At 48.4% G+C, this 27,858-nt stretch overlaps 1 protein-coding gene and 1 non-coding gene across 2 annotated transcripts in view; one reads left to right on the top strand and one right to left on the bottom strand.

The window, feature by feature from the left end:
- Positions 1-6,964: 6,964 nt before the first annotated feature.
- Positions 6,965-27,858, top strand: part of vash2 (vasohibin 2) — a 49,380-nt gene continuing 28,486 nt past the window's right edge. The window contains exons 1-6 of the mRNA XM_072437329.1: positions 6,965-7,093; positions 9,736-9,951; positions 12,387-12,639; positions 21,499-21,587; positions 22,546-22,602; positions 24,466-24,540. Coding sequence (XP_072293430.1) covers positions 9,887-9,951; positions 12,387-12,639; positions 21,499-21,587; positions 22,546-22,602; positions 24,466-24,540 — 539 coding nt within the window. The 5' untranslated portion in view covers positions 6,965-7,093; positions 9,736-9,886. The remainder of the gene's footprint in view (positions 7,094-9,735; positions 9,952-12,386; positions 12,640-21,498; positions 21,588-22,545; positions 22,603-24,465; positions 24,541-27,858) is intronic.
- trnat-ugu (transfer RNA threonine (anticodon UGU)) lies at positions 25,556-25,628 on the bottom strand. The gene has a single exon. It is a non-coding gene; the product is annotated as a tRNA-Thr (tRNA).

Genomic DNA, 27,858 nt, shown 5'->3' with positions numbered 1-27,858 from the left:
ACCTGCAGACGGGGAAGGAAGAGGTACATCGTGTCAAATTAGAACGTGAGTACGACACGGGACAACTTGATGACTCTAAACTTGTACGTAAAAAGTCTCTTTTTAATAAAAATGTCCTCTTTAACTTCTCTTCAAATCAGAGCGCAGGAGAAGAGACGTCTGAAAGACACGTTAAAGAGGACATTTCTGTCAAAACAGAATCCTTAAACACAAACGGAAGTTTAAGATTCTTCCAGTCGTATATAATAGTGTGTTGAAACCCTGGAGCGGGAGACGCCCGAGCATTCTGATGCTAATCAAGTAGCCAAAGTCAGGTTACAATAGAGGACGTGCACCTGACGTCACGCCGTCACGTGATTTAGTTGCACAGACGGCAAAAATATACGGATACACGTAATACACGTACACGCTCTGTGATGTCGGACCTTTCTGCAAATGATGGACTTTATGAATCTGCTGTTGTCAGACCCTCACAAAGAGCGTTATTGATCCAATATTGGTGAGACAGGCCCAGAACCGTGCTCCTGCCCAAAGCGATGTTACAGCCAGTGTTTTCAGTGAGTCGCGGCTCTTCGGCAGTAACAGTGACGCTACCCGGACATGTACAATTACCTCGTCTTCGTACACGGCTGAAGCGCTGACACGTTACAAGAGCTTGGATGGCTGTAAATACTTTGTGACTGGATGAATTCAGGAACTCTATCTGAAAACGCCGTCTTTATCAACTTGCCCGTACGTGATCATCAGCAATTTCAATTCAACCTCCCGTCAGCTCTACGCTTCTGAAATCATCTTTCTACTGCCACGTTTGCAAAATACATTATGTTTGGCTGTTTGCTGCAGAGGCAAAATACAGAGCTGCTAGGCTAGGCTACGTGTATCTTTCTGGCGTGTTTACGTGCTACTTGTAGTAGTCTAGGCATTATGCACGTAAACACACCAGAAAGATCGCAGATTTCGGCTAATATTGGAGTCATCCTAGACCCAAGATGGGTCAATCTTGCTGTGCAATTGGAGGCACCAACCGTCAGGAAACAACAGACGGAGTTTCTTTCTACAGAATCACGAAAAACACGGAGAGACGGTCGAAATGGCTAGCTGCCATAGAACGCTACTTGGCTACTTGTAGCATAGTAGCAGAGGCAAGATTGACCCATCAGCAGAACTCTGCCATCTTTCTGCCGTCTTTACGCGCTCGTCTTTCTTACCGTCCACAACAGTGGAGCCACGTGACGGCGGGACGTCACTGCATTTCCTCTATAGGATGTCGAGAGCCCGTTACCGAGCCGTTAGGAAACAAAGAGAGGCGGGGCTTACTCACAGTAGGATAAATATCTGAATTCACAACTCGGTTTGCAGATTGAGAATGACTCTTTGAGAGTCAAGTCATTGTTTCTACAATGGAACTCTTGAGGACGGAGGAGGAATTACACCGACTTGTTTCTAGACGTTTTAGCACTTTTCTGATGACTAGAATATGGTTGTCGTGGAGACGATTGAATTCATCTTTCGTCCTGTTCTTTAGAATACAGCGCTTTATTCTCACACATGAAGAATTCATCTTTCTCCAACGTCTCTAAAACCACGACTGCTCCGAACGTAACGACACGAGCTGAAGCCGCTCTCTTCAAGGTCAAAGGTAACGTTCTGACGCTCTTCTTCTTCACCACTCTTCTTCTTCACCGCTCTTCTTCTTCACAGCTCTTCTTCTTCACCACTCTTCTTCTTCACCGCTCTTCTTCTTCACAGCTCTTCTTCTTCACCGCTCTTCTTCTTCACAGCTCTTCTTCTTCACCACTCCTCTTCTTTGCCGCTCATCATCTTCTTCGCCACTCCTCTTCTTCACCGCTCTTCTTCTTCACCACTCTTCTTCTTCACAGCTCTTCTTCTTCACCACTCCTCTTCTTCGCCGCTCATCATCTTCTTCGCCACTCCTCTTCTTCACCGCTCTTCTTCTTCACCACTCTTCTTCTTCACAGCTCTTCTTCTTCACCACTCCTCTTCTTCGCCGCTCATCATCTTCTTCGCCACTCCTCTTCTTCACCGCTCTTCTTCTTCACAGCTCTTCTTCTTCACAGCTCTTCTTCTTCACCACTCCTCTTCTTCGCCGCTCATAATCTTCTTCGCCGCTCTTCTTCTTCGCCGCTCTTCTTCTTCACCGCTCTTCTTCTTCACCGCTCTTCTTCTTCACCGCTCTTCTTCTTCGCCGCTCATCATCTTCTTCACCGCTCTTCTTCTTCGCCGCTCTTCTTCTTCGCCGCTCTTCTTCTTCACCGCTCTTCTTCTTCACCGCTCTTCTTCTTCACCGCTCTTCTTCTTCGCCGCTCATCATCTTCTTCACCGCTCTTCTTCTTCACCGCTCTTCTTCTTCGCCGCTCATCATCTTCTTCACCGCTCTTCTTCTTCACCGCTCTTCTTCTTCGCCGCTCTTCTTCTTCACCGCTCTTCTTCTTCGCCGCTCTTCTTCTTCATCGCTCTTCTTCTTCGCCGCTCTTCACGATGTTAAAGGTGTTTGTGGTCTGCAGCCCTGCACGGCCTCGTGGCAGGACAGGCGCTCACCCTGCTGATGCTCCTGTCGGTGGTCGTCGTGTTGTGCAGAGGACGGAAAGGTAACAATCTTCATCAGAACAAATGTTCGAAAGAGTTTTAACATCTGAATTCCTCTGCTCTGTTTTAGAAAGTCGACGTGACAGAAGGACGGTGAGTACGAGATCGGGAGTTTCACTTCATTTGCTTTGTCCGTGTTTGTCCATGTAAATGTACCTAGTTATAATACATCGATTTTTAGAGTAAGTGTTTTATTTGGATAATTCATTTAAGAATGCATTTTGTTGTTTTTGGCTGCATCAATTCTCACTTTTATGTTTTTACCCTGAGAAAGATCAGAAAGAACTCCCATTACTCTGTGCATGGAAACAGCGCCCCTGGTGGCAGGTCAAGTAAAGACCTAATGGTCAAGCAAAGACCTAATGGTCAAGTAAAGACCTAATGGTAGAAAAGGTTTCAAAGGTAGAATTTACACTGCACTGAGCGTATTATCATTAGGAGTTGTAACCTGAAATACTTTTATATTAGTGTAAAATATCATGTTTAAAGTTGTTTTCATCTGGAACTCAAAATGAACTTGAACGTGTCAGATGTTCGTCGCTCGTCACGGTTTGTGAATGAAACGAGTGAAGAAAGTATGTGTTTTTGTGCTTCGTCTGTGAAGAACACGGCCGTGTCACTGAATCTAAAGTGTGATGTTTCCTCTCAGGCTGAAGAAGTCCACTTCACCACTGACACTTTCCAAAGCCAATTTCTAGTCTTTTCTGAATCACTTTGTAGTAAAACAAAAGAAATGTATGCACAGGGTAGAGTAGTTCCCCCGATCCCCACGAACAGACAGAGGCTGAAGCTCTCCAAACCTGGAGTGAGGACTTCTAAGAAGTGGACCAATGAGGCAGAGGAGGAGGAGCTACGAGCGTGTTTGGACATTACAGACTGGGAGGAGCCACGTGCGTGTTTGGACATTACAGACTGGGAGGAGCCACGTGCGTGTTTGGACATTACAGACTGGGAGGAGCCACGTGCGTGTTTGGACATTACAGACTGGGAGGAGCTAGACGGACACTGTGACGTCATACATTCTGTGAGGACAGCATTAGACCATCACACACCAAAGTCACTTTCAACAAAGACAAACCCTGGTTCACACTTAAACTGAGGCTGAGGCAGAAGGAGGCGGAGCACAGGGCAGAGATAGAGAGCACTACAAAGATGCAAAGTTTGGATTCAGCAGGTGGCGAGAGCTAGATCGCAGTACAATACGCGTCCGAAGCAGCAGTTCTTCAACAACAACCTCTGTGTGGAGTGGCCCCGCCTCTGTGTGGAGTGGCCCCGCCTCTGTGTGGAGTGGCCCCGCCTCTGTGTGGAGTGGCCCCGCCTCTGTGTGGAGTGGCCTACGGCTTCTCACCAACAACAAGCCCAGAGCCCCCCTTTCTGCAGACGACCAGAAACTGGCTGAGCAACTCGGCTTGTTCTATTGCGATTTGCCATAGAAGAAGCCGCGCCACCCACACACTGTGGCCACCTCTGGCAACCCAACCCCGGTCCCCCCCACCTCCAGATCAATGCCCAGAAGACAGTGGAGATGATCAGACTCCCCCATCACCACCATCACCCAGGACCTCAAGTGGGAGCCCACCATCACCCGGACCTCAAGTGGAGCCCACCATCACCCGGACCTCAAGTGGAGCCCACCATCACCCAGGACCTCAAGTGGAGCCCACCATCACCCGGACCTCAAGTGGAGCCCACCATCACCAGGACCTCAAGTGGAGCCCACCATCACCCAGGACCTCAAGTGGAGCCCACCATCACCCAGGACCTCAAGTGGAGCCCACCATCAACCAGGACCTCAAGTGGGAGCCCACCATCACCCAGGACCTCAAGTGGGAGCCCACCATCACCCAGGACCTCAAGTGGAGCCCACCATCAGCTCCCTCATCAAGAACCCAGCAGAAGATGTACTTCCTGCAGCAGCTGAGGAAAGACAATCTGACAGCGTGACAGCGGAGATGATGGTGCAGTTCTACACGGCCATCATTGAGTTCATCCTCACCTCCTCCATCACCTCCTCCATCACTGTGTGGTACGCTGGAGCCACAGCCAGGGACAGAGACTACAGCGCCCTCTGCTGAGAAGGTGATCGGCTGCAGACTTCCATCTCTGCTGGACCTGTACGTCTCCAGGACTCTGGGACGAGCAGGTCGGATCACCACTCCCGTCAGGCAGGAGGCCACTCCTCTCAGGCAGGAGGCCACTCCCCTCAAGCAGGAGGCCACTCCCCTCAGTATTTCATTTCACACAGATGTGTTTGGCTACACTTTGATGAATATTGTCCTTCTTAAAATCCTTTTAATGTCGTTTCAGGTTAAAGAGGAAGACTTGGACACCACTGTGGTCTACAGTGTTGTGAGGGCCTCCTCTTCTGCTCCATCTGACACCACTGTGGTCTACAGCGATGTGAGGACCTCCTGCCCTGCTCCATCTGACACCACTGTGGTCTACAGCGATGTGAGGCCCTCCTCTTCTGCTCCATCTGATCCTAATGTGGTCTACGCCACTGTCAACAAACCACAAAGACATCGAAACTGAAACAGGTCTAAAAAAAGACTGCAATTTTTCTCAGTTATTTCTTCTTCTTCTTCTTTGTTGTTGTTGTTGACGTCGTCATCTTTTCATCTATCTAATAGTTTTTGCTTTATAAAAACTGACATAATTACTGAAACTAATACAAAGTTATTGTCCTGCATTTAGTGCTTATTTGGAAATTAAAGGTTCTGATCTCACTTTTGTCACTCATTCTTGTAATGGTGTGGGATTCCAGCAGGGGGCGGTGTAGCTCAGCAAACAGGCTTTAGCATCACAACTGAAACATCTCAGGTCCAGAGCATCACAACTGCAACATCTCAGGTCCAGAGCATCACAACTGCAACATCTCAGGTCCAGAGCATCACAACTGAAACATCTCAGGTCCAGAGCATCACAACTGAAACATCTCAGGTCCAGAGCATCACAACTGAAACATCTCAGGTCCAGAGCATCACAACTGCAACATCTCAGGTCCAAAGAGTCACAACTGAAACATCTCAGGTCCAGAGCATCACAACTGCAACATCTCAGGTCCAGAGCATCACAACTGCAACATCTCAGGTCCAGAGCATCACAACTGAAACATCTCAGGTCCAGAGCATCACAACTGAAACATCTCAGGTCCAGAGCATCTCAACTGAAACATCTCAGGTCCAGAGCAGAATTTGAACCGATCGTGACATTATTTTCATTATTCTTCATATTCAACTTATTTAAAGAACGTCCACTTTGTTTTCGATGCCCCTTAAAAATAAATAAAACAGTAATTTATTCAATAAAATAATGAAATAAAATAGGCTAGATTTACATATGAAACATAATTACAGAAATATTATTTGCAAAAAAAACAGCCACTACTTAATGTTCTGTGTTTTTGGCTGATAAAACACATTATATTGTGTAACATTTACTATCTATAAATTTAAACATTTATTTTGGTGAAGGAATTCAATGAGTGCAGAGTGATCTGAACAGTAGTAATAATATGTATTTATGTAATTACACTGCAGAAACAAGACTTAAACATATCATATTTGACGTTATGATGTGGATCTGGAGTCAAACGTCCATCTTTGGTTGGTTTTGGTACAAAATGTGCGGGACCAACAGTTGCTGCGGCGCGAGTCCCATTTGTTGCGGATCCATCACTTGTTGACGCTTCCGCCATTAAAAACCCACCAATCACAGCGCGCCGTCACTTCCATATATGGGCAAACCGGCACTGTGAACCCGCCTCTCTTTGTTGCGCCGCCCAATCAGGAGACGCCGGCATTACGAGCCCTGAAAGGCATCTGAGCACCGCTTTAACACTCGTTTATGAAGGATTTAAACGACAAAACGACACAAATCCCTCGCGTATCAACGTGAGCGCTGGTCCCACGTGGGAATAGTCCGCGCGGACGAGAGAAAAGGGGAAAGAAATGCGCAAAACGGTGTCATTATTTGTCCGGGCTACAGAAGTGGGAGGAACAGCCCGCAGTCAGTTAGTGTAGTGGCGGAATATTACCACTTCCGGGATATTACGTCAAAACAAGATGCGGAGTCAACCGTATTGCGATTATGACGTAGCTTTACGCATAAAAACATACTTATATTCACGTTTACGTCTGACAAACATGTTTCCCAACTGTTTGTATGAAACAATCAATGGAAGGAAGTCGTTTAAAATGGTTAAAAGTAGCGCTTGCGTTTTATTGTGGAGGTCAGTGAGCTCGTTTCCGCTAGCTTCTTTTAACTTGACCGGTCCCCCCCCCCCCCCTCCAAAAAAGGGTCTGAAGTTCCGAACCCACGGACCCCAAACACGAGCCCTGCGGCCGCGGTGCAGCTCGGAGCGCGGGGGCCCCCGGTCATGAACGGGACCAGCCTCGTCTCGGTGCGGAGTCTGCGGCTTTAACGGCCCCGGAGGAAGCGGCGGATCCGCGGGGGGGATCACGGGAGCTGCTGCGCCGGGGACACGGTGAGGATGCGGCGGCGGCGGCGGCGGCGGCGGCGGCGGCGGCGGCGGCGGCGGCGGCGGCGGCGGCGGCGGCGGCGGCGGCGGCGGCGGCGGCGGCGGCGGCGGCGGCAGCGGGGACGTGAAAATGAACGCGTTAAAATGTCATACATGCGATCATTTAACAGTTAATAACTTACTATTACACGATATTACAGGTTATTACAGGTTATTACACGTTATTACGGAGCTGCGCGGGAGCTGGGGGATTATAGAGTATTAATAACGTCTTTGTAACAGACGTTATAGGGTTTTTAACACCGGTATTATCTTTAAATTAATGAAATATGGTTTAATATCTGCACGATTTGAGTTGAAAGGCGGTATTTGGCTGTGCTTGAGTGGGACGCACATTTCGGGAGAATGTTTCAGACTTTTAAAACACGAATAGCATGAATAATAAACCCGTTATTGTTTAAGATGTTTAGGTTGTATTTATTTGGATCGTCTCTATGCCCGGGGCCATAAACATTACAGTCACATTTACCTCATTTTTTAAATCAGAATAATTTATATATATATATATATATATATATATATATATATATATATATATATATATATATATATAGAGAGAGAGAGAGAGAGAGAGAGAGAGATAGTTGACATAACAGTTAGTTCAATACAATTACATTTATAACAATTTTATTCTTTTAAATTTCTCCCGCTCATTAGATCTTTGTTATTTTCTTTGTGTTTACGTTTTTAAATAAAGTTACGATTTAGTGTTTTCAGTTTTCTTTGATTTGATCTTCACATTTTTATGATTTTAAAAGAAAGTAAAGAGTTTTTCTTCCTTGTCGGCTTTTAGAGTGTTAATTACTGCTTTTTGTGACTCGCTTTTAGTCACATTTATATTGCTTTTTGTTGCGTTTTTAGTTATAGTTTTTGTTTCAGTTATGTTTTTGTTGCTGACAGTAGCATTTTTGTCCGGGAGTGTCTACAGAGCCGCGGCTCCTGAAACTGCTGGGCTATTTGACCGCGCCGTTTTAGACCGCGCCGAGTTAAGGTTAAGGTTAGGGTTAGGGTTAAGGTTAGGGTCAGGGTCAAGGTTAGGGTTAGGGTCAGGGTTAGGGTTAAGGTTAAGGTTAGGGTTAGGGTCAGGGTTAGGGTTAAGGTTAAGGTTAAGGTTAGGGTTAAGGTTAGGGTCAGGGTTAGGGTCAAGGTTAAGGGTAGGGTTAAGGTTAAGGTTAGGGTCAGGGTTAGGGTCAAGGTTAAGGGTAGGGTTAAGGTTAGGGTCAGGGTTAAGGGTAGGGTTAAGGTTAGGGTCAGGGTTAAGGGTAGGGTTAAGGTTAGGGTCAGGGTCAGGGTTAAGGGTAGGGTTAAGGTTAGGGTCAGGGTTAAGGGTAGGGTTAAGGTTAGGGTCAGGGTTAGGGTTAAGGTTAGGGTCAGGGTCAAGGTTAGGGTCAGGGTCAGGGTTAAGGTTAAGGTTAAGGTTAAGGTTAGCCATGAGGCTATTTGACCGCGCCGCGGCTCTGTAGCCACGGCCTTTTTGTCCAATTAATTAGAAGGATTTCTCTTGTATAAAGAGAGGTTCAAACGCGGCGTAGAGGCTTTGAGAGAAGTCAAAGAAATGAGGCAAAACTGTTCCTGGGCACGCTAGTTTTAGCCACGCCCCTCACACACACTAGCTTTAGCCACGCCCCTCACACACACTAGTTTTAGCCACGCCCCTCACACACACTAGTTTTAGCCACGCCCCTCACACACACTAGCTTTAGCCACGCCCCTCACACACACTAGTTTTAGCCACGCCCCTCACACACACTAGTTTTAGCCACGCCCCTCACACACACTAGTTTTAGCTACGCCCCTCACACACACTAGTTTTAGCCACGCCCCTCACACACACTAGTTTTAGCCACGCCCCTCACACACACACTGGAATTACTAAACGTTTTTTTGTCACTCACTTTTAGTCACATTTTTGTCACTTTTAGATGCTGTGGGGTCTTTTTGTAGCGTCTTTGTTGCTTTTTGACGTGTTTATTGCTAGTTTTGATGGAGTTTTTGTTGCTTACAGTAGCAGTTTGGTCAATTTTTGTCAAATTTTTAACGCTTTAAATCGTGTTTTACACTTTTAGTCACTTTTAGCCACGTTTCACAGCCACACTTGCTTTTAGTCACATTTTTATTGCTTGTAGTTGCTTTTTGACACGTTTTTGCTAGTTTTAGTTACGTTTTTGTTGCTTTAAATCACTTACAGTTGCTTTTTGCCACGCCCCTCACACAGAAACTTGGAATAACTGAAACTTCTTTTTGTGAAACGCTGAGATCGGCCTCAGGATTACAAAGTATAAATAGTAAAAACTGCAGTGCGACCTCTTTAAATGTTTGGAATGTACGGCTCACACACGGGGCTGAAGCCTGCGAGATCATTTAATTAAAGCAGCTCGTCTAATACAATGCAGAGAACACGTGTTGAAGCTGCTGACCTTGTGCTCTTTTAATAGTTTATCTGTTCTGTTAGCTCTGTCCAGTCTCCAGTTTGTCATGTTTCAAACGTGTGTTCAGTGAAGCAGCTCGTGATCCTGAGGAACGTCTCATCGTAATCGCTGCATTTGTGAGAAAAGTGACGTAAAACGGTCCCTTTTTCCTCCTCGAAGGCTTTTCTGCAGAGCCACCATGCTCCGCCCGTCTGCCCCGCCCACAGAGGAGCGCTCGTGATCGGAGGAGCAGCTGCTGCTCTGGACCTGCTCTGGACCTGGACCTGCTCTGGACCTGGACCTGCTCTGGACCTGGACCTGCTCTGGAGCCATGACGGGTCCAAACTCCCCAAACAGAACCAGCACAAACGCAGCCAAACTGAGCAGACACGGAAGGTACGGAGCAAAGTCATGAGTTTATGATGAAATGGTTTATGAATATTCTGCCACAACAAATGAAATATTGTGACAACTCATTCAGCTGTTAACCTGTTCACGCCCACCAGCCCGTGCACGGGCGAAAACCAGACTTTAGACCTTCTATTGCATCATCACTCTTATTTTCATTGTCAATCACAGCAAGCTATACATCATTAGGCCCGAGCGCCACAAGCTGGCGAGAGGACTATTAGTTCCGTAAGGCTGCGAAAGTGCGGACGTAGTGCGCATGAAATCGAGAGCGAAGCGCTCGCCCACTTCCAAACACTACGCTTTCCGAAAATGTATAGTTTATGATATTTGAAAAACGGGAAACATTGTTTTCACATCGGAATATTATTCTTTCTTCTTCTCGAGACAAACCCCCTATTTTTCACCCAGTGAACATTGACGAAAAGTCACAAAAATTTGTACACCTCTAAAAATCGTGCTTCATTCTACATCTCCCTTTTCTAAAATTAAAGAAATTGGCGCATCAGCGCCCCCAAATGTACCAAAAATGCATTGAGAGAGATTGGTTCAAAAATGGCTATGCATTACTCTGGAGTTTTTCCAAATGTCGTACTTTTACCAGGGCGTTGGCCCTAAAAAGCTGAAATTTGGTGAAAAGGGTGTGGAGCAGTGGGACATCAAAAGCTTTACAAATTACTTTGATATCTGTCACGGTCTCTGTGCGGCGAAGCCGCAAACTGTAACTAGAATTTCAGAAATTTCCCAAATTTTAAGTTTGCTGCCGTTTGCGCAGATAAAGTCCGAATTGCGTCAAATTAGAATCAGTTGTTAAACTCTTTGCCCTAAACCTGCTTGAAGTGAAATAAATTAATTTGGCGTGACAGCGCCCCCTACAGATGAAATAAAATGTTATATGGAGGGTAAAATCTTTAGTTTTGCAAAATTTAACGAAATTTGACACAACATTCCATTTTGGCATCCCAATCAAAAAAGTCAATAAGACTCATGTCATATTTGTTATGGCGTAGCCGTAGCGATGACAGAAACCTGCCATGTTATTCCAATGGGGAAATCGCCAGATCTCTGAAATGTGAACATGCTGACATTTTATACTTTTACAAACTCCTCCAAGGGCGTTAGAACAATTAACCTCAAATTTCGTGAGACTCGTCTTCAGGAGTGAGCCATCAAACGTTATCAACATTTTCATTCTAAGAGCCATGGACTTTGTGCGGCGGAGCTGCAAACTTTTCCCTTTATATGTAAAGCGAAGGGAAGAAGACGCGACAGGGTCACAGATTCAGCAGTAGGTGTAATAAAAGGAAAATTGGGGCGCATTAGCGCCCCCTCCTCTTGCGGCGGCGGCGTGGCGAGAGCCGATCATTGCCTTTTGCGGCTATATTTTTAAAGATTATTTTCTCAACAAAACGAATATGTCATTGATTTACATTGAATAATATACTCCTATAAGCACTAACAATAGTTAGTGATTAAACTCAACTTTTCATAACCCCTTTCTTACCTGTTTGCTGTTTATGACGGACTCAACAGCGTTCAAACCAACTGTAGCTGTACTCGTTCTGTCCATAAGAGTCCACAGAAAAACAATATCCACTTGTATCTTTCCTGAAATAGTCCAGTAAACAGCGTTTTCTTCTGTGAAAAAATTCACAACTGAAGCTCGTCCGGCGCATTTCTCTGTCCATAACAAAACACTGGCTCTAGATGCAAAATGGCGCTGGATCTGTTTGTTTTCCTCACACTTTCAGCTCCAGAATGAGCATCCACGAGGTTTTCTGTTCACGGGTTCGTCTGGCACAGCCCTTTGAATCATCTGCAGAAACTAGAAGGCCTAAGCTTTCTAATGTGGAACGTAAGATCCTCTTTTAATAAGCAATGTTAAGTGGGTCTGACCAGTGTGCACAGGGCCAAAGAGGCGGATGTTAAGTGGGTCTGACCAGTGTGCACAGGGCCAAAGAGGCGGATGTTAAGTGGGTCTGACCAGTGTGCACAGGGCCAAAGAGGCGGATGTTAAGTGGGTCTGACCAGTGTGCACAGGGCCAAAGAGGCGGATATTAAGTGGGTCTGACCAGTGTGCACAGGGCCAAAGAGGCGGATGTTAAGTGGGTCTGACCAGTGTGCACAGGGCACAGCACCAATGTCGTTTGAGAACCGGCAGAATTAAAGGCAAACAAACGAGTTCTCATGTTGACGTCAGAACCCTCCACACACTTACCATCTAATCCCCCTCATCAGCTCAGTGAAACTCTGCAGTGTTTTTAGGTCTAAAACAGTGAAACTCTGCTCTGTTTTTAGGTCTAAAACAGTGAAACTGATGTGTTTTAGGTCTAAAACAGTGAAACTGATGTGTTTTTAGGTCTAAATCAGTGAAACTGATGTGTTTTTAGGTCTAAATCAGTGAAACTCTGCTGTGTTTTTAGGTCCAAAAGCTCCAGCGCCCACTGCTTGCTGAGCCGCTGCAGTCCTCGCGCCGAGACCTCGTTGTGCCCGGGACACGCCCACTCGCCGGGCGAAGAGGACGACAAAGAGGGCGGAGTCCAGTTCTACGTGAACCGCTCCGGATTCCCCATCGAGGCCCAGACCTGGGACCGGATGTGGACCCACGTCGGGGCGGTGCATCCGGACGGACAGGACATGGTGGAGCGCGTCCGCAACGCCACCTACCTGCCAAAGGTGAGACTGCGGCCTGGAGTACTCCTGACGTTTGTGCGTGATTTTCACATCAGGATCTGTGTTAGCGCTCCATCTACTGGCAACAGAGGGAAAATACCACGGGGAAATAAGCAAAAGCTAGCTTGCCCTGACATGCTAACGTAAACACACAGTTGTGATGAAGGCGATTTGAGTCTGTGATTTATGGACCTCCAGATGTGTTTTTGTGATGCTCAGAGAAGGAGCGGAGAAGAGGAGCTCGTAAACAGGATTCATCAAACAAACAAACAAACAAACAAATAAACAAACAAACAATGCGCATGAGGATAAACACAACTGCAGCTGAAAGTCAATTTGGCAGAAAATGCGTCATTTGAGTGGAACTTGTTTAACACAAATCTAAAACGTTGTCACACATTGTCAAACATTTTGTCTTAGATTCTATTTAATCTTAATTTTGTCCTGGTTTTCTCTCTGCAAAGTTTTGGTTTTGCCGCAATCCCCTCCGTGGATTCATCCCGTTCTTGTCGTAGAATCTCTGGCTCCACAGACGAGTTTTCCATGATGGTCTCTCTGTCCGACAGCTGAGAAGTCAAAGAGGAAGTGACATCACACCAGGGACACTCATACAGGAAGTGACATCACACCAGGGACAATCATGCAGGAAGTGACATCACACCAGGGAAAATCATGCAGGAAATGACATCGCACCAGGGACACTCATACAGGAAGTGACATCACACCAGGGACACTCATACAGGAAGTGACATCGCACCAGTTGGGTCGAGCAGCCGATCTTTGCTCGCTGAATTCTGGGTTTTTAGCACTTTCACGTCGTGATTCTTTGGATTGTGACAGTAATTATTGGCACCAAACAGATTTTAAAAGTAGCTGAACCACAACAGTATATATATGATAAAGTTTGTGTTGTGAACTGAATATTGTGTGAATATTGTACGATCGTTACATCCCTGATAAAGAAGGAAGTTTTAGCGTTTAGTTTTGATGTGGAAAAGCTCTAAATACTGAACTCTTTTTAACCAACGAGAGTCTTGATTTTTCACTTAAATATTAAGTGTCTTTAATTGACTGAGGCCCGGCCTCTGGCTCCTCTGAGGTCCTGCTCCTCTGAGGTCCTGCTCCTCTGAGGTCCGGCTCCTCTGAGGTCCTGCTCCTCTGAGGTCCTGCTCCTCTGAGGTCCTGCTCCTCTGAGGTCCGGCTCCTCTGAGGTCCGGCTCCTCTGAGGTCCTGCTCCTCTGAGGTCCTGCTCCTCTGAGGTCCTGCTCCTCTGAGGTCCGGCTCCCCTGAGGTCCGGCTCCTCTGAGGTCCTGCTCCTCTGAGGTCCTCTGAGGTCCTGCTCCTCTGAGGTCCTGCTCTTCTGAGGTCCTGCTCCTCTGAGGTCCTGCTCCTCTGAGGTCCTGCTCCTCTAAGGTCCTGCTCCTCTGAGGTCCTGCTCCTCTGAGGTCCTGCTCCTCTGAGGTCCTGCTCCTCTAAGGTCCTGCTCCTCTGAGGTCCTGCTCCTCTAAGGTCCTGCTCCTCTGAGGTCCTGCTCCTCTGAGCTCTGAGGTCCTGCTCCTCTGAGGTCCGGCTCCTCTGAGGTCCTGCTCCTCTAAGGTCCCGCTCCTCTGAGGTCCTGCTCCTCTGAGCTCTGAGGTCCTGCTCCTCTGAGGTCCTGCTTCTCTGAGCTCTGAGGTCCTGCTCCTCTGAGGTCCGGCTCCTCTGAGGTCCTGCTCCTCTGAGGTCCTGCTCCTCTGAGGTCCTGCTCCTCTAAGGTCCGGCTCCTCTGAGGTCCGGCTCCTCTGAGGTCCTGCTCCTCTGAGGTCCGGCTCCTCTGAGGTCCTGCTCCTCTGAGGTCCTGCTCCTCTGAGGTCCTGCTCCTCTAAGGTCCTGCTCCTCTGAGGTCCTGCTCCTCTGAGGTCCTGCTCCTCTGAGGTCCTGCTCCTCTGAGCTCTGAGGTCCTGCTCCTCTGAGGTCCGGCTCCTCTGAGGTCCTGCTCCTCTAAGGTCCCGCTCCTCTGAGGTCCTGCTCCTCTGAGCTCTGAGGTCCTGCTCCTCTGAGGTCCTGCTTCTCTGAGCTCTGAGGTCCTGCTCCTCTGAGGTCCGGCTCCTCTGAGGTCCTGCTCCTCTGAGGTCCTGCTCCTCTGAGGTCCTGCTCCTCTAAGGTCCGGCTCCTCTGAGGTCCTGCTCCTCTGAGGTCCTGCTCCTCTGAGGCCCTGCTCCTCTGAGGCCCTGCTCCTCTGAGGTCCTGCTCCTCTGAGGTCCTGCTCCTCTGAGGTCCTGCTCCTCTGAGGTCCTGCTCCTCTGAGGCCCTGCTCCTCTGAGGTCCTGCTCCTCTGAGGTCCTGCTCCTCTGAGGTCCTGCTCCTCTCACATTCAGGACGTGAGGGGGACAAACAAGAGGCTGTTGTTGGTCACTAATTGTCCATGTGTTGTGTCCAGTCTTTAGTGACCCGTTTGGCACAGACACAGAGTTTATGCTGTGGAGTTAAACTGTACTTAGCCTTATTTACACTGCTGTTCTCTAAGCGTGATGTTCTGTATAAATCAGATTATATTTGATCATTTATGGATGTCAGACACAGTCACGAGCGCTCACATGGTCAGTCGTGGATGTGAGAGAATGTCCAGCTCCAGAGTTTTACCGGTCAGCTGAGGCTAATGCTACATGCTAGCAACGCTTTTATAAAAGTTACAAAATGAAAGAGAAATGGGGACATTTGGTCTAGTTCATGGGATCGCGGGGTTTAGACCTGGTTTAGTCCTGGTTTAGATTTAGACCTGGTTTAGTCTTGGTTTAGACCAGGTTTAGTCCTGGCTTAGTCCTGGTTTAGACCTGGTTTAGTCCTGGTTTAGTCCAGGTTTAGTTCTGGTTAGGCCAGGTTTAGTCCAGGTTTAGCCCTGGTTTAGCCCTGGTTTAGTCCTGGTTTAGTCCAGGTTTAGCCCTGGTTTAGTCCTGGTTTAGACCTGGTTTAGTCCTGGTTTAGTCCAGGTTTAGCCCTGGTTTAGTCCTGGTTTAGTCCAGGTTTAGCCCTAGTTTAGTCCTGGTTTAGTCCAGGTTTAGTCCTGGTTTACACCAGGTTTAGTCCAGGTTTAGCCCTGGTTTAATCCTGGTTTAGTCCTGGTTTAGTCCAGGTTTAGTCCTGGTTTAGTCCAGGTTTAGTCCAGGTTTAGCCCTGGTTTAGTCCTGGTTTAGTCCAGGTTTAGTCCTGGTTTAGTCCTGGTTTACACCAGGTTTAGTCCAGGTTTAGCCCTGGTTTAGTCCTGGTTTAGTCCAGGTTTAGTCCAGGTTTAGTCCTGGTTTAGTCCTGGTTTACACCAGGTTTAGTCCAGGTTTAGTCCTGGTTTAGTCCTGGTTTACACCAGGTTTAGTCCAGGTTTAGCCCTGGTTTAGTCCTGGTTTAGTCCAGGTTTAGTCCAGGTTTAGCCCTGGTTTCGTCCTGGTTTCGTCCAGGTTTAGTCCTGGTTTAGTCCTGGTTTACACCAGGTTTAGTCCAGGTTTAGTCCTGGTTTAGTCCTGGTTTACACCAGGTTCAGTCCAGTTTTAGTCCTGGTTTAGTCCTGGTTTACACCAGGTTCAGTCCAGTTTTAGTCCTGGTTTAGTCCTGGTTTAGTCCTGGTTTACACCAGGTTTAGTCTGTTCCTTGTCATAATCCCTCTGTGGTCAGGACAATAGAGCCGTTGGTCTTCACGTTCGCCTGATGCTGTCTTTTCTTTTCTCTTTTGTTCAGAGAAACCTGACTCGGTTTAAAGTCTCCATGGACATGCACGCTAACGCTAAAGCTAACGCTAACGGTGACGGTTACACACTCAAGCTAGTGTTAGAACTAGAGCTGCAACTAACGATTATTTTAGTACCCGACAGTCAAACCATTATTTATATTGTACTGAGAGACCTTTGAATACATCATCAACCAAATAACGGTGTAAATGTGGTGACTGAAGGCCTCTAGATTGAAAATATGAACACAAAAAGTAAAAATAGCCCTGGTTTAGACCTGGTTTAGACCTGGTTTAGACCTGGTTTAGTCCTGGTTTACACCAGGTTTAGTCCAGGTTTAGCCCTGGTTTAGTCCTGTTTTAGTCCAGGTTTAGTCCAGGTTTAGACCTGGTTTAGTCCTGGTTTAGTCCTGGTTTAGACCTGGTTTAGACCTGGTTTAGACCTGGTTTAGTCCTAGTTTAGTCCTGGTTTAGACCTGGTTTAGTCCAGGTTTAGTCCTGGTTTAGTCCTGGTTTAGTCCTGGTTTAGACCTGGTTTAGTCCTGGTTTAGTCCAGGTTTAGTCCTGGTTTAGTCCTGGTTTAGTCCAGGTTTAGTCCTGGTTTAGTCCTGGTTTAGACCTGGTTTAGACCTGGTTTAGACCTGGTTTAGTCCTGGTTTAGTCCTGGTTTAGTCCTAGTTTAGGATGAGGTCATCGGTCTGAAAAGCAGAGTAAAGAAGGGAGAGGTGTTAATTACAGACGAGGCTCTGATGTTGATCCAAGAGCAAGAAAAGAAGAAAAGAGAAGAAGAGAGAGAGGGAGAGAAGAAGAGAGAGGGAGAGAAGAAGAGAGAGGGAGAGAAGAAGAGAGAGGGAGAGAAGAAGAGAGAGAGAGAGAAGAGGAAAGAGAGAGAGAGCGAGAGAATAGAAGAAGAAGAAAGCACAATAGCCTTAAGTGAGCATCCTCCTGACCACATGACCTAAAAACACAGTGTGGAGCTTCACTGCCTCTTCTGAGATGCCTCCAAAGCAGTTTTAAGAGGAACAACTATAGCCATCGCCTTGAGAGAGAGAAAAGAAAACAAGGGGAGAAAAAGTTCAAGGATCTAAAGGAAAAACTAAAACCGCTGGAGGTAAATCATACCAAGAAGGAAAGAAGGGGAATCCTCACATATGACAGGAAATGAAAAAGATAAAGAACATAACGACCTGAAATAGTTCTCTATAGCAGGAAAAGAAAGGGAGAGATGAGTAAAGCGAGGGATGGAAAGAGAGAGAGACGGAGCACAGAGTGACAGGAAGAAAAGGAGAGATGAGTAAAGTGAGGGATGGAAAGAGAGAGGGAGAGAGCGACAGGAAGAAAGGGAGAGATTAGTAAAGCGAGGGATGGAAAGAGAGAGGGAGAGAGCGACAGGAAGAAAGGGAGGGATGAGTAAAGCGAGGGATGGAAAGAGAGAGGGAGAGAGCGACAGGAAGAAAGGGAGGGATGAGTAAAGCGAGGGATGGAAAGAGAGAGGGAGAGAGCGACAGGAAGAAAGGGAGGGATGAGTAAAGTGAGGGATGGAAAGAGAGAGGGAGAGAAAGCTGTGGATTTACTGAAGCTTTAAAGATTATGAGCCGCTAAAATGTGATATTTACTGGAGCTGCTCAGAACATCTCACACTCCTGGGCATCATCCCAAATCTGAACGGGCCGAGCAGGCAGAGAGTTTCCCTTCGTGTTAGCCTCGTGTCAATCCAAACTTAAAGGCCGTAAAAGTACCTGAGTTTTAGGGTCTTAAAAAAAAGTTAAAAACAGAGCTAGTTAACTGAATCGCTCACTTTCCTAATGCGTCCTGAGCGTCTTGAGCGTCACCGCGACCAGTTCACCGTCGCGGTAAAGCTAACGATAGAAAACATAACAAAACGCTTTATAATTAGATGCAGAAAGCGCACAGCGGCCTCATTTTGACCCCAAGAGCTGCTTTTAAATCAGCGCAAAGAAATGTTGTTTTTTTGTCCTTTTTTTAAAATTGAAATGAGTTAGTTTAATCACATGACAAACAGTTAATGCCGCCAAATTTAGAAAAAAAGAAGAAAGAAAAAGAAAAGGTCCAGGGTTTCTCAGGAGAGTTTTCTTCAGGTCGAACAGCAGGGGGCGACGACGGACACTTCAAACGCCCAAAAAGACATGAATACATTAAACTCACAGATTTGACTTTATTACATGGAAAGCCCCTTTAAGTTCCTCCTTCTGGTCGTTCATGTGACTCCGCCTGCTCGTGTCACGTTCAGGACTTGTTTGTTTGTTTGTTTGTTTGTTTGCTCGAGACAAACTGCAGCCTCGTGTCGGCGATGAAGCTCGGAAGTTTGTGCAGAAAGAACCTCTAAACCACATGGAACGCCGTGTGTCCTCCAGTCGTTGGTCTTGCCCGTTCAGTCCGCTCCGTTCCGCAGGTTCAACCCATTCAGCATGTTCAGCCCGTTCAGCCCCGTTCAGCCCCGTTCAGCCCCGTTCAGCCCCGTTCAGCCCGTTCAGCAGGTTCAGCCCGCTCAGCCCCGTTCAGCCCGTTCAGCCCTATTCAGCAGGTTCAGCCCGTTCTGCAGGTTCAGCAGGTTCAGCCCGTTCAGCAGGTTCATCCCTGTTCAGCCCGCTCAGCTCCGTTCATCCCCGTTCAGCCCGCTCAGCCCGTTCACTCCGCTCAGACCGCTCAGCCGGTTCAGCCCGCTCAGCCCGTCCAGCCCATTCACTCCGTTCAGCCCGCTCAGCCCGTTCACTCCGCTCAGCCCGCTCAGCTGGTTCAGCCCGCTCAGCCCGTCCAACCCATTCACTCCGCTCAGCCCGTCCAGCCCGTTCACCCCGCTCAACCCGTCCAACCCGTTCAGCCCGCTCAGTCTTCCTTTTTCCGCTGCAGCTGTTGTCGCTGTAAATAAACTCAGAGGAAGTGTCTGGGGTGAGGGAGTGCGCTCTCCCTTCCGTTTGCACTCATCCCCCACAATCCTCTTCTCTGAGGGAAACTCCACAGATATGACTCATGACTCGTGTGAATTAAACTACATATTTGGCTTAAAGGCGCAATGGACGATTTTTCGGCGATTTGAGAACGCAGGCGGAAGTGCACATGCCGCTCCCCTGTGCGCATGCCGCTCCCCTGTGCGCATGCCACTCCCTCGTGCACATGCCGCTCCCGTGCACATGCCGCTCCCCCGTGCTCATGCCGCTCCCCCGTGCACATGCCGCTCCCCCGTGCACATGCCGCTCCCGTGCTCATGCCGCTCCCCCGTGCACATGCCGCTCCCCCGTGCACATGCCGCTCCCCCGTGCACATGCCGCTCCCGTGCTCATGCCGCTCCCCCGTGCACATGCCGCTCCCCCGTGCTCATGCCGCTCCCCCGTGCACATGCCGCTCCCGTGCACATGCCGCTCCCCCGTGCACATGCCGCTCCCGTGCACATGCCGCTCCCCCGTGCTCATGCCGCTCCCCCGTGCACATGCCGCTCCCGTGCACATGCCGCTCCCCCGTGCTCATGCCGCTCCCCCGTGCACATGCCGCTCCCGTGCACATGCCGCTCCCGTGCACATGCCGCTCCCCCGTGCACATGCCGCTCCCCCGTGCACATGCCGCTCCCCCGTGCACATGCCGCTCCCGTGCACATGCCGCTCCCCCGTGCACATGCCGCTCCCCCGTGCACATGCCGCTCCCCCGTGCACATGCCGCTCCCGTGCACATGCCGCTCCCCCGTGCACATGCCGCTCCCCCGTGCACATGCCGCTCCCCCGTGCACATGCCGCTCCCGTGCACATGCCGCTCCCCCGTGCACATGCCGCTCCCGTGCACATGCCGCTCCCCCGTGCACATGCCGCTCCCCCGTGCACATGCCGCTCCCGTGCACATGCCGCTCCCCCGTGCACATGCCGCTCCCGTGCACATGCCGCTCCCCCGTGCACATGCCGCTCCCGTGCACATGCCGCTCCCCCGTGCACATGCCGCTCCCGTGCACATGCCGCTCCCCCGTGCACATGCCGCTCCCCCGTGCACATGCCGCTCCCCCGTGCACATGCCGCTCCCGTGCACATGCCGCTCCCCCGTGCACATGCCGCTCCCGTGCACATGCCGCTCCCCCGTGCACATGCCGCTCCCCCGTGCACATGCCGCTCCCGTGCACATGCCGCTCCCCCGTGCACATGCCGCTCCCGTGCACATGCCGCTCCCCCGTGCACATGCCGCTCCCCCGTGCACATGCCGCTCCCGTGCACATGCCGCTCCCCTGTGTGGACTGATACAACACACACGTGCATCTCTCGTCTCCCGTAGATTTCTGTCCACTTCTGCGTCAGCTCGAACTGTCTTTCTCCGTCTTCATTTTGCCCCGTACACTGAGGGAACTATATTATGATAGATCCATGCGCTTAGGTGCGTTTTATGATTGACACGTGGCAGGACAAATGATTTATCCACGCCACGAGGAAATATGATAACAAATTTGCTGGGAAAAAACGTCCATACCACCTTTAAGTCTGAGCGGCAATACATTTTAAATAACTCTAACACTCTAACTCTAATACTCTAATTCTGATACTCTAACTCTAATACTCTAACTCTAATACTCTAACTCTAATACTCTGACCTTCATGAAGTTGTTACTACATTTGTGTTGTGATAATAAACTCTATGTTCAGTGTGATTTAAGTCTTTGTTTATGTTTTGTTCTGGTAGTTTTATCTCTATGTGAGAATACACTGCCAGAAGAAATGACCCATAAACGTGTTGTCCTTTTTGTCCTTTTTGTTTGTATCATCACATATTTTAAAAGAAAAAACAGATAAATAAAATGTTAAACAGATTGAGGGTTTCTCAGGAGGGTTATCTTTGTGTGATTGTGGGCTCAGACAGCTTAAACACCCACAATACACATGTGACCATCACAGGGACGTACAGACCCTAACGAGGGGGAAATGTTACTTTGATGAAGCTGTTGATCAATATTGCAATTTAAAACATCCGTGATACGTCTCCTTTAAGTTTACAGCATGTTTCATATCAAATCCATATTAAAGCCTGTTTTAGTGCTGCAAACGAACCTATTCAACTAAATGACCCCAAACGACAGCGCGGAGCTTCAGTTCGTTAAGCTAACGACTTTGTGATGACTGTATTAACGCTATGTGTTTGTTTGTTTGTTTGTTTGTTTGTTTGTTTGTGTCCAGCCTCCTGTGCCGTCGGTGCCAAACTTCAGGCCGTCCATGTCCATCTCAGACTGGCTCGTGGCGGTGCAGAACTACATGAAGGCGCTGCAGTATCCTGTATACACGTGGACTCGGGTTAGGGTTGGGGTTAATGGTTGGGGTTAGGGGTTAGGGGTTAGGGGTTGGGGTTAGGGTTGGGGTTAGGGGTTAAGGTTGGGGTTAGGTTAGGGTTGGGGTTAGGTTAGGGTTAGGAGTTAGGGGTTGGGGGTTAGGTTAGGGGTTGGGGTTAGGGGTTGGGGTTAGGGATTGGGGTTAGGTTAGGGGTTGGGGTTAGGTTAGAGGTTAGGGATTGGGGTTGGGGTTGGGGTTAGGGGTTAGGTTAGGTTAGGGGTTGGGGTTAGGGGTTAGGTTAGGGGTTGGGGTTAGGGATTGGGGTTTGGGGTTAGGGTTGGGGATTGGGGTTAGGTTAGGGGTTGGGGTTAGGGGTTTGGGGTTAGCATAGGGGTTTGGGGTTAGGGCTGGGGTTAGGGGTTGGGGGTTAGGTGTTGGGGTTAGGAGTTAGGGGTTAGGGTTGGGGTCAAACGTTACTTTACAGACGTAGGGTTAGGGTTAGAGTTAGGGTTAGAGTTGAAGTTGGGGTTAGGGGTTAATAATCATAATAATAAATATTTTATTTGTATAGTGCTTTTCAGAGACCCAAAGACGCTTTGACATATACAATTTACAGACAGGGGGGGACAGCACGTACAATACACAATAATGAACAGATAAAATAAACAAGACAGAAGAAGTAGAAAGAATATGATGGGGATGTAACGGGGGTAGAACAAGGGGGAAGAGGTAGCAGATGAAGAGGAGGGGGCTGAGGACTGAGCCCTGGGGGAGCCCTGCGTTACTGGGGAGAGGGTGGATGAGTGACCGGAGAGGGAGATGAACTGTTGCCTGTTGGTGAGGTAGGATGTGAGCCAGGGTTGGGGTTTGGGGTTAAGGGTTAAACGTTACTTTACAGACGTTACTGGTGAAAGTGTGAAATGTGAAAGCGGTTGTGGATCTTAACTCGCGCCGCAGATACAATCACACGGGGACGCAGTTCTTCGAGATCAAGAAAAGCCGACCACTCTGCGGGTGAGTACGGGACCTCGCTTTAAAGGTGCACCGCGTCGCGTTTCTCACAGAGCCTCGCCCTCGTCTCCATGGAGATGGTTTCACAGTGTGGCAATGAACGCTGCACACACACGTGCATTTACGTGATTTACAGCGCGATAAACTCTATATATTCGTATTTTTTAAAACCTTTTTTGTCCCTTGCAAATGTGAAAAATTTAACAACAAAAAAAGTTTTTACTTAACTTTATTTAACCAGGAAAGTCCCATTGAGATCTCATTCACACAAACCACAGATCCAATGAGCTTTCATCACATTTAAACTGACCTATTGAAATCAGTTCAGACATTTTGTAACAAATGTTATTGAGTATGTTTAATGCCCTACTGTGGAACAATTCATGAACAGAGGTAAAGTCTCTATGAGGACAGGCATAAATGCTACGCAGTGCACCTTTAACAGTTTATGTCACATTTAAAGACTGTGCGCGGTTAAAGGACACGTTTAAAGGCTGATTACCACACAAATAATGTCCTTTAAGTGCCATGTGCAGTCAAAGTTACACTACAGCGCCTCCTCATGGCTCAAGAGGCCATGAGGTCTCTTGAGCCATGAGGCCTCTCGAGCCATGAGGCCTCTCGTACCATGAGCCTCTCGTGCCATGAGGCCTCTCGTACCATGAGGCCTCTCGTACCATGAGGCCTCTCGTACCATGAGGCCTCTCGTGCCATGAGGCCTCTCGTGCCATGAGGCCTCTCGAGCCATGAGGCCTCTCGTGCCATGAGGCCTCTCGAGCCATGAGGCCTCTCGTGCCATGAGGTCTCTCGAGCCATGAGGTCTCCCGTGCCATGAGGCCTCTCGAGCCATGAGGCCTCTCGTACCATGAGGCCTCTCGTGCCATGAGGCCTCTCGTGCCATGAGGCCTCTCGTGCCATGAGGCCTCTCGTGCCATGAGGCCTCTCGAGCCATGAGGCCTCTCGTGCCATTGAGCCATGGCCTCTCGAGCCATGAGGCCTCTCGTACCATGAGGCCTCTCGTGCCATGAGGCCTCTCGAGCCATGAGGCCTCTCGTGCCATGAGGCCTCTCGTGCCATGAGGCCTCTCGTGCCATTGAGCCATGGCCTCTCGAGCCATGAGGCCTCTCGTGCCATGAGGCCTCTCGTACCATGAGGCCTCTCGTGCCATGAGGCCTCTCGTGCCATGAGGCCTCTCGAGCCATGAGGCCTCTCGTACCATGAGGCCTCTCGTGCCATGAGGCCTCTCGAGCCATGAGGCCTCTCGTGCCATGAGGCCTCTCGTGCCATTGAGCCATGGCCTCTCGAGCCATGAGGCCTCTCGTACCATGAGGCCTCTCGTGCCATGAGGCCTCTCGAGCCATGAGGCCTCTCGTGCCATGAGGCCTCTCGTGCCATGAGGCCTCTCGTGCCATTGAGCCATGGCCTCTCGAGCCATGAGGCCTCTCGTGCCATGAGGCCTCTCGTGCCATGAGGCCTCTCGTGCCATGAGGCCTCTCGTGCCATGAGGCCTTTCATACCATGAGGCCTCTCGAGCCATGAGGCCTCTCGTACCATGAGGCCTCTTGTGGCCCGCGCGCCAGAAACAGATACAACCAAAGTATTCAAGAAGATTAAAGAGATTTGAATGCTTTTCAGCAGGAATAAGACCTCCTCAACAGCACTCAGCGGTCTCATTTTGACCCTGAGAGCTGCTTTTACGACTGTGCTGGGGAAAACATATTTAACTTACATGAAAAACAATCAGGTAGAATATGTTAACAAACCGATAAAACAAGAGATTTGCCTTTGTGGATGGCGATTTCCTTAAAAGTGCAGGTGTGTCCCCGTAAACCACGTTCATCTTCTGCCGTTGTTTTGTTGGTTCAGTTTGATGGAGACGGCGCGGGAGATGATCCGAGAGTCTTTACCCATCAAGTGTCTGGAGGCTGTGATCCTGGGACTGTATCCTTCACTCAAGACATTTCACACAAGTCCATCACCTTCAGGGTCAGACACAAGTCCATCACCTTCAGGGTCAGACACAAGTCCATCACCTTCAGGGTCAGACACAAGTCCATCACCTTCAGGGTCAGACACAAGTCCATCACCTTCAGGGTCAGACACAAGTCCATCACCTTCAGGGTCAGACACAAGTCCATCACCTTCAGGGTCAGACACAAGTCCATCACCTTCAGGGTCAGACACAAGTCCATCACCTTCAGGGTCAGACACAAGTCCATCACCTTCAGGGTCAGACACAAGTCCATCACCTTCAGGGTCAGACACAAGTCCATCACCTTCAGGGTCAGACACAAGTCCATCACCTTCAGGGTCAGACACAAGTCCATCACCTTCAGGGTCAGACACAGGTCACCTGTCATGAGGCCTCACCTGTCATGAGGCCTCACCTGTCATGAGGCCGCACCTGCTCCCACCTGTCATGAGTTCTCACCTTCTCTCACCTGTCATGAGGCCTCACCTGCTCTCACCTGTCCTGCTGTGAGTGTTTGTACATGTGCCACGCCCTCTTCAGGTCGGACTGAGCCTGACTTAAAGCTTCTTTTTCCGGCAGGTCTGACCGGAGCCACAGCTGCCTCTGTAGCCTCACGTTCTGTTGTCATGGAAACATGAGTGATCTCACCAGGAATGTCCCAAATGTCCCAAATGACAAAGTTTTAATGAATATGTAAATGCAGATCACAGAGTGTCGTGCTCTTCATCTTTAAGCCACAAAGACTCTGAGCAGGAGAAACGTTGGTTTGAAAGAAGAGTAAAAAAGAGAACCCCCAGCAGCTAACTATAGGATTGTTATGGGAACAAAGAAGATTTATTTCAGTTTAATGCTGAATAAATGCTGTTTTTAGTGCTCACAGGGGTCACAGTTCACCGCTCTGTCCTCTTTGACCTTTGTCTGTCTCATTATCGATCCCCTTGAGTCGCGTTTCGCCCGTTGAGCCTCAGAAAGTCAAAAGTGTTCAGGCCCCAGCGAGAATTGAACTCGCGACCCCTGGTTTACAAGACCAGTGCTCTAACCACTGAGCTATGAGGCCTCACCTGTGGACAAATGTCCTGCTGTGACCTTTAATGAGAGCACGATGACAAAGGCCACGCCCACAAGGACAATAGAGCTAATGAGTCACTAAACATGCCGTTCTAAGATTAGATCTGCATCGGCGTGACAAAGGACTAAAGTCACAGTCGCTTCAGACCAAAGAGAGGCTGCATTATGGGACATTTAAGTTACATCTGCCCTGATTGGTCGATACAGATGTTTTTGGAAAGACTTGGGCCAATTATTTCACAAAACATCGACCCAGGAACGACTAATGAGCGTTTAAAGCCCGTGAGGCGCTTTCTGCAGGTGGAAGTGACCAAAGGGCCTCGTCATTCACACACGTCGCGACTCGTGGGAGAAAAAAGGGACATTTTCCAGCGGCAGAAACGACTTTAGTCAGAGAAGTGATGGAAATGATTCAAAAGTAAAGCAAAAAGCATAAAACAGAAAGGTGTGAATGTGACGGCTGTAACTATCACACTCTTATCTTAATGAAGTCATCATCAAACGATAAACTCCTGACTTAATTACCTTTAGGACACATGTGCGGAGAAAAGGACGGAATCGTGACCAAACGTGTCGTCTTTTTCATAATATACGGCTTATGATTCACACAAATATGTTTTTAATTCTTATATTGTGACCGAAGCATCGCGATTATGGACGAACTGAAAAACCCTGAACTTCCTCCATGACGTCATTCATTAATTCGTCATTGGCCAAACGAACGTAATGTGAAAGTGTTTCAAGTCGGTGCTGGTGAAAAGGGTGAAATGAGTGTTGAAACGTGTCGGCGGAAATATGCGAAGCTCGTGGATTTGACAGTTTTTCTAAAGAGGATTTTGTGCCGTTTCTGCTCTTTTATCCTCACGTTTTTTCTCTGACGGTTTTAGAAGGAAACGTGAAGTCGACACATTCAGCTTCAAGAGTCTATTGTCGTCTAAAGCAGGACCAAACTGGGGCTAAACCGGGACTAAAACAGGACTAAACCAGGTCCAAACCAGGACTAAACCAGGACTAAAGCTGGACTAAAGCTGGACTAAAGCTGGACCGGTTGTTGGGTTGTTTCTGTGTTGAATGTTTAATGTGGGCTTCACAGCTGCTAAGACTCGGTCCACGGCCTCGTCTCATGTTTGCAGCAGATGGTCGACTCTAGTCCGGGTTCAAGACCAGGTTCAGATCTGGGTTACAGTCCTGGGTTACAGTCCTGTGTTACAGTCCTGGGTTACAGTCCTGTGTTACAGTCCTGTGTTACAGTCCTGGGTTACAGTCCTGGGTTACAGTCCTGTGTTACAGTCCTGTGTTACAGTCCTGTGTTACAGTCCTGGGTTACAGTCCTGTGTTACAGTCCTGTGTTACAGTCCTGTGTTACAGTCCTGGGTTACAGTCCTGTGTTACAGTCCTGTGTTACAGTCCTGTGTTACAGTCCTGTGTTACAATCCTGGGTTACAGTCCTGGGTTACAGTCCTGTGTTACAGTCCTGTGTTACAGTCCTGTGTTACAGTCCCGGGTTACAGTCCTGTGTTACAGTCCTGTGTTACAGTCCTGTGTTACAGTCCTGGGTTACAGTCCTGGGTTACAGTCCTGGGTTACAGTCCTGTGTTACAGTCCTGGGTTACAGTCCTGTGTTACAGTCCTGTGTTACAGTCCTGTGTTACAGTCCTGTGTTACAGTCCTGGGTTACAGTCCTGGGTTACAGTCCTGTGTTACAGTCCTGTGTTACAGTCCTGTGTTACAGTCCTGGGTTACAGTCCTGGGTTACAGTCCTGTGTTACAGTCCTGTGTTACAGTCCTGTGTTACAATCCTGGGTTACAGTCCTGTGTTACAGTCCTGTGTTACAGTCCTGTGTTACAGTCCTGTGTTACAGTCCTGGGTTACAGTCCCGGGTTACAGTCCTGTGTTACAGTCCTGGCTGAACAATATGTCGCAAAAATATCGGCAAAGTAAATATATCATAAAAACATCACTGTCTTCTTCCATCCGACTGAAATTGATTTCTTTATTCAGTCTTAATTAGCCACGATTTTATAGTTTAGTTTATATTCTGACAATTTGATGCGTTTTTGTTTGAATTTAACTGAAACTACTGCGCCAAGAACTAAACAAGAAGTACACAGAACTAAACAAGAAGTACACAGAACTAAACAACAAGTACACAGAAATAAACAGAAAAGCTGTGACTCAAACTGTTCAGGCTAATTTTAAGTTTGTCAAATGTGTCAGT

The sequence above is a fragment of the Eucyclogobius newberryi genome, unplaced genomic scaffold (genome assembly GCF_026437365.1).
Source record: "Eucyclogobius newberryi isolate DKJ021-1_F unplaced genomic scaffold, fEucNew1.0.hap1 SCAF_1, whole genome shotgun sequence".
Taxonomy (NCBI): Eukaryota; Metazoa; Chordata; class Actinopteri; order Gobiiformes; family Gobiidae; genus Eucyclogobius; species Eucyclogobius newberryi.
This window is presented reverse-complemented; position numbering and strand designations above follow the sequence as displayed.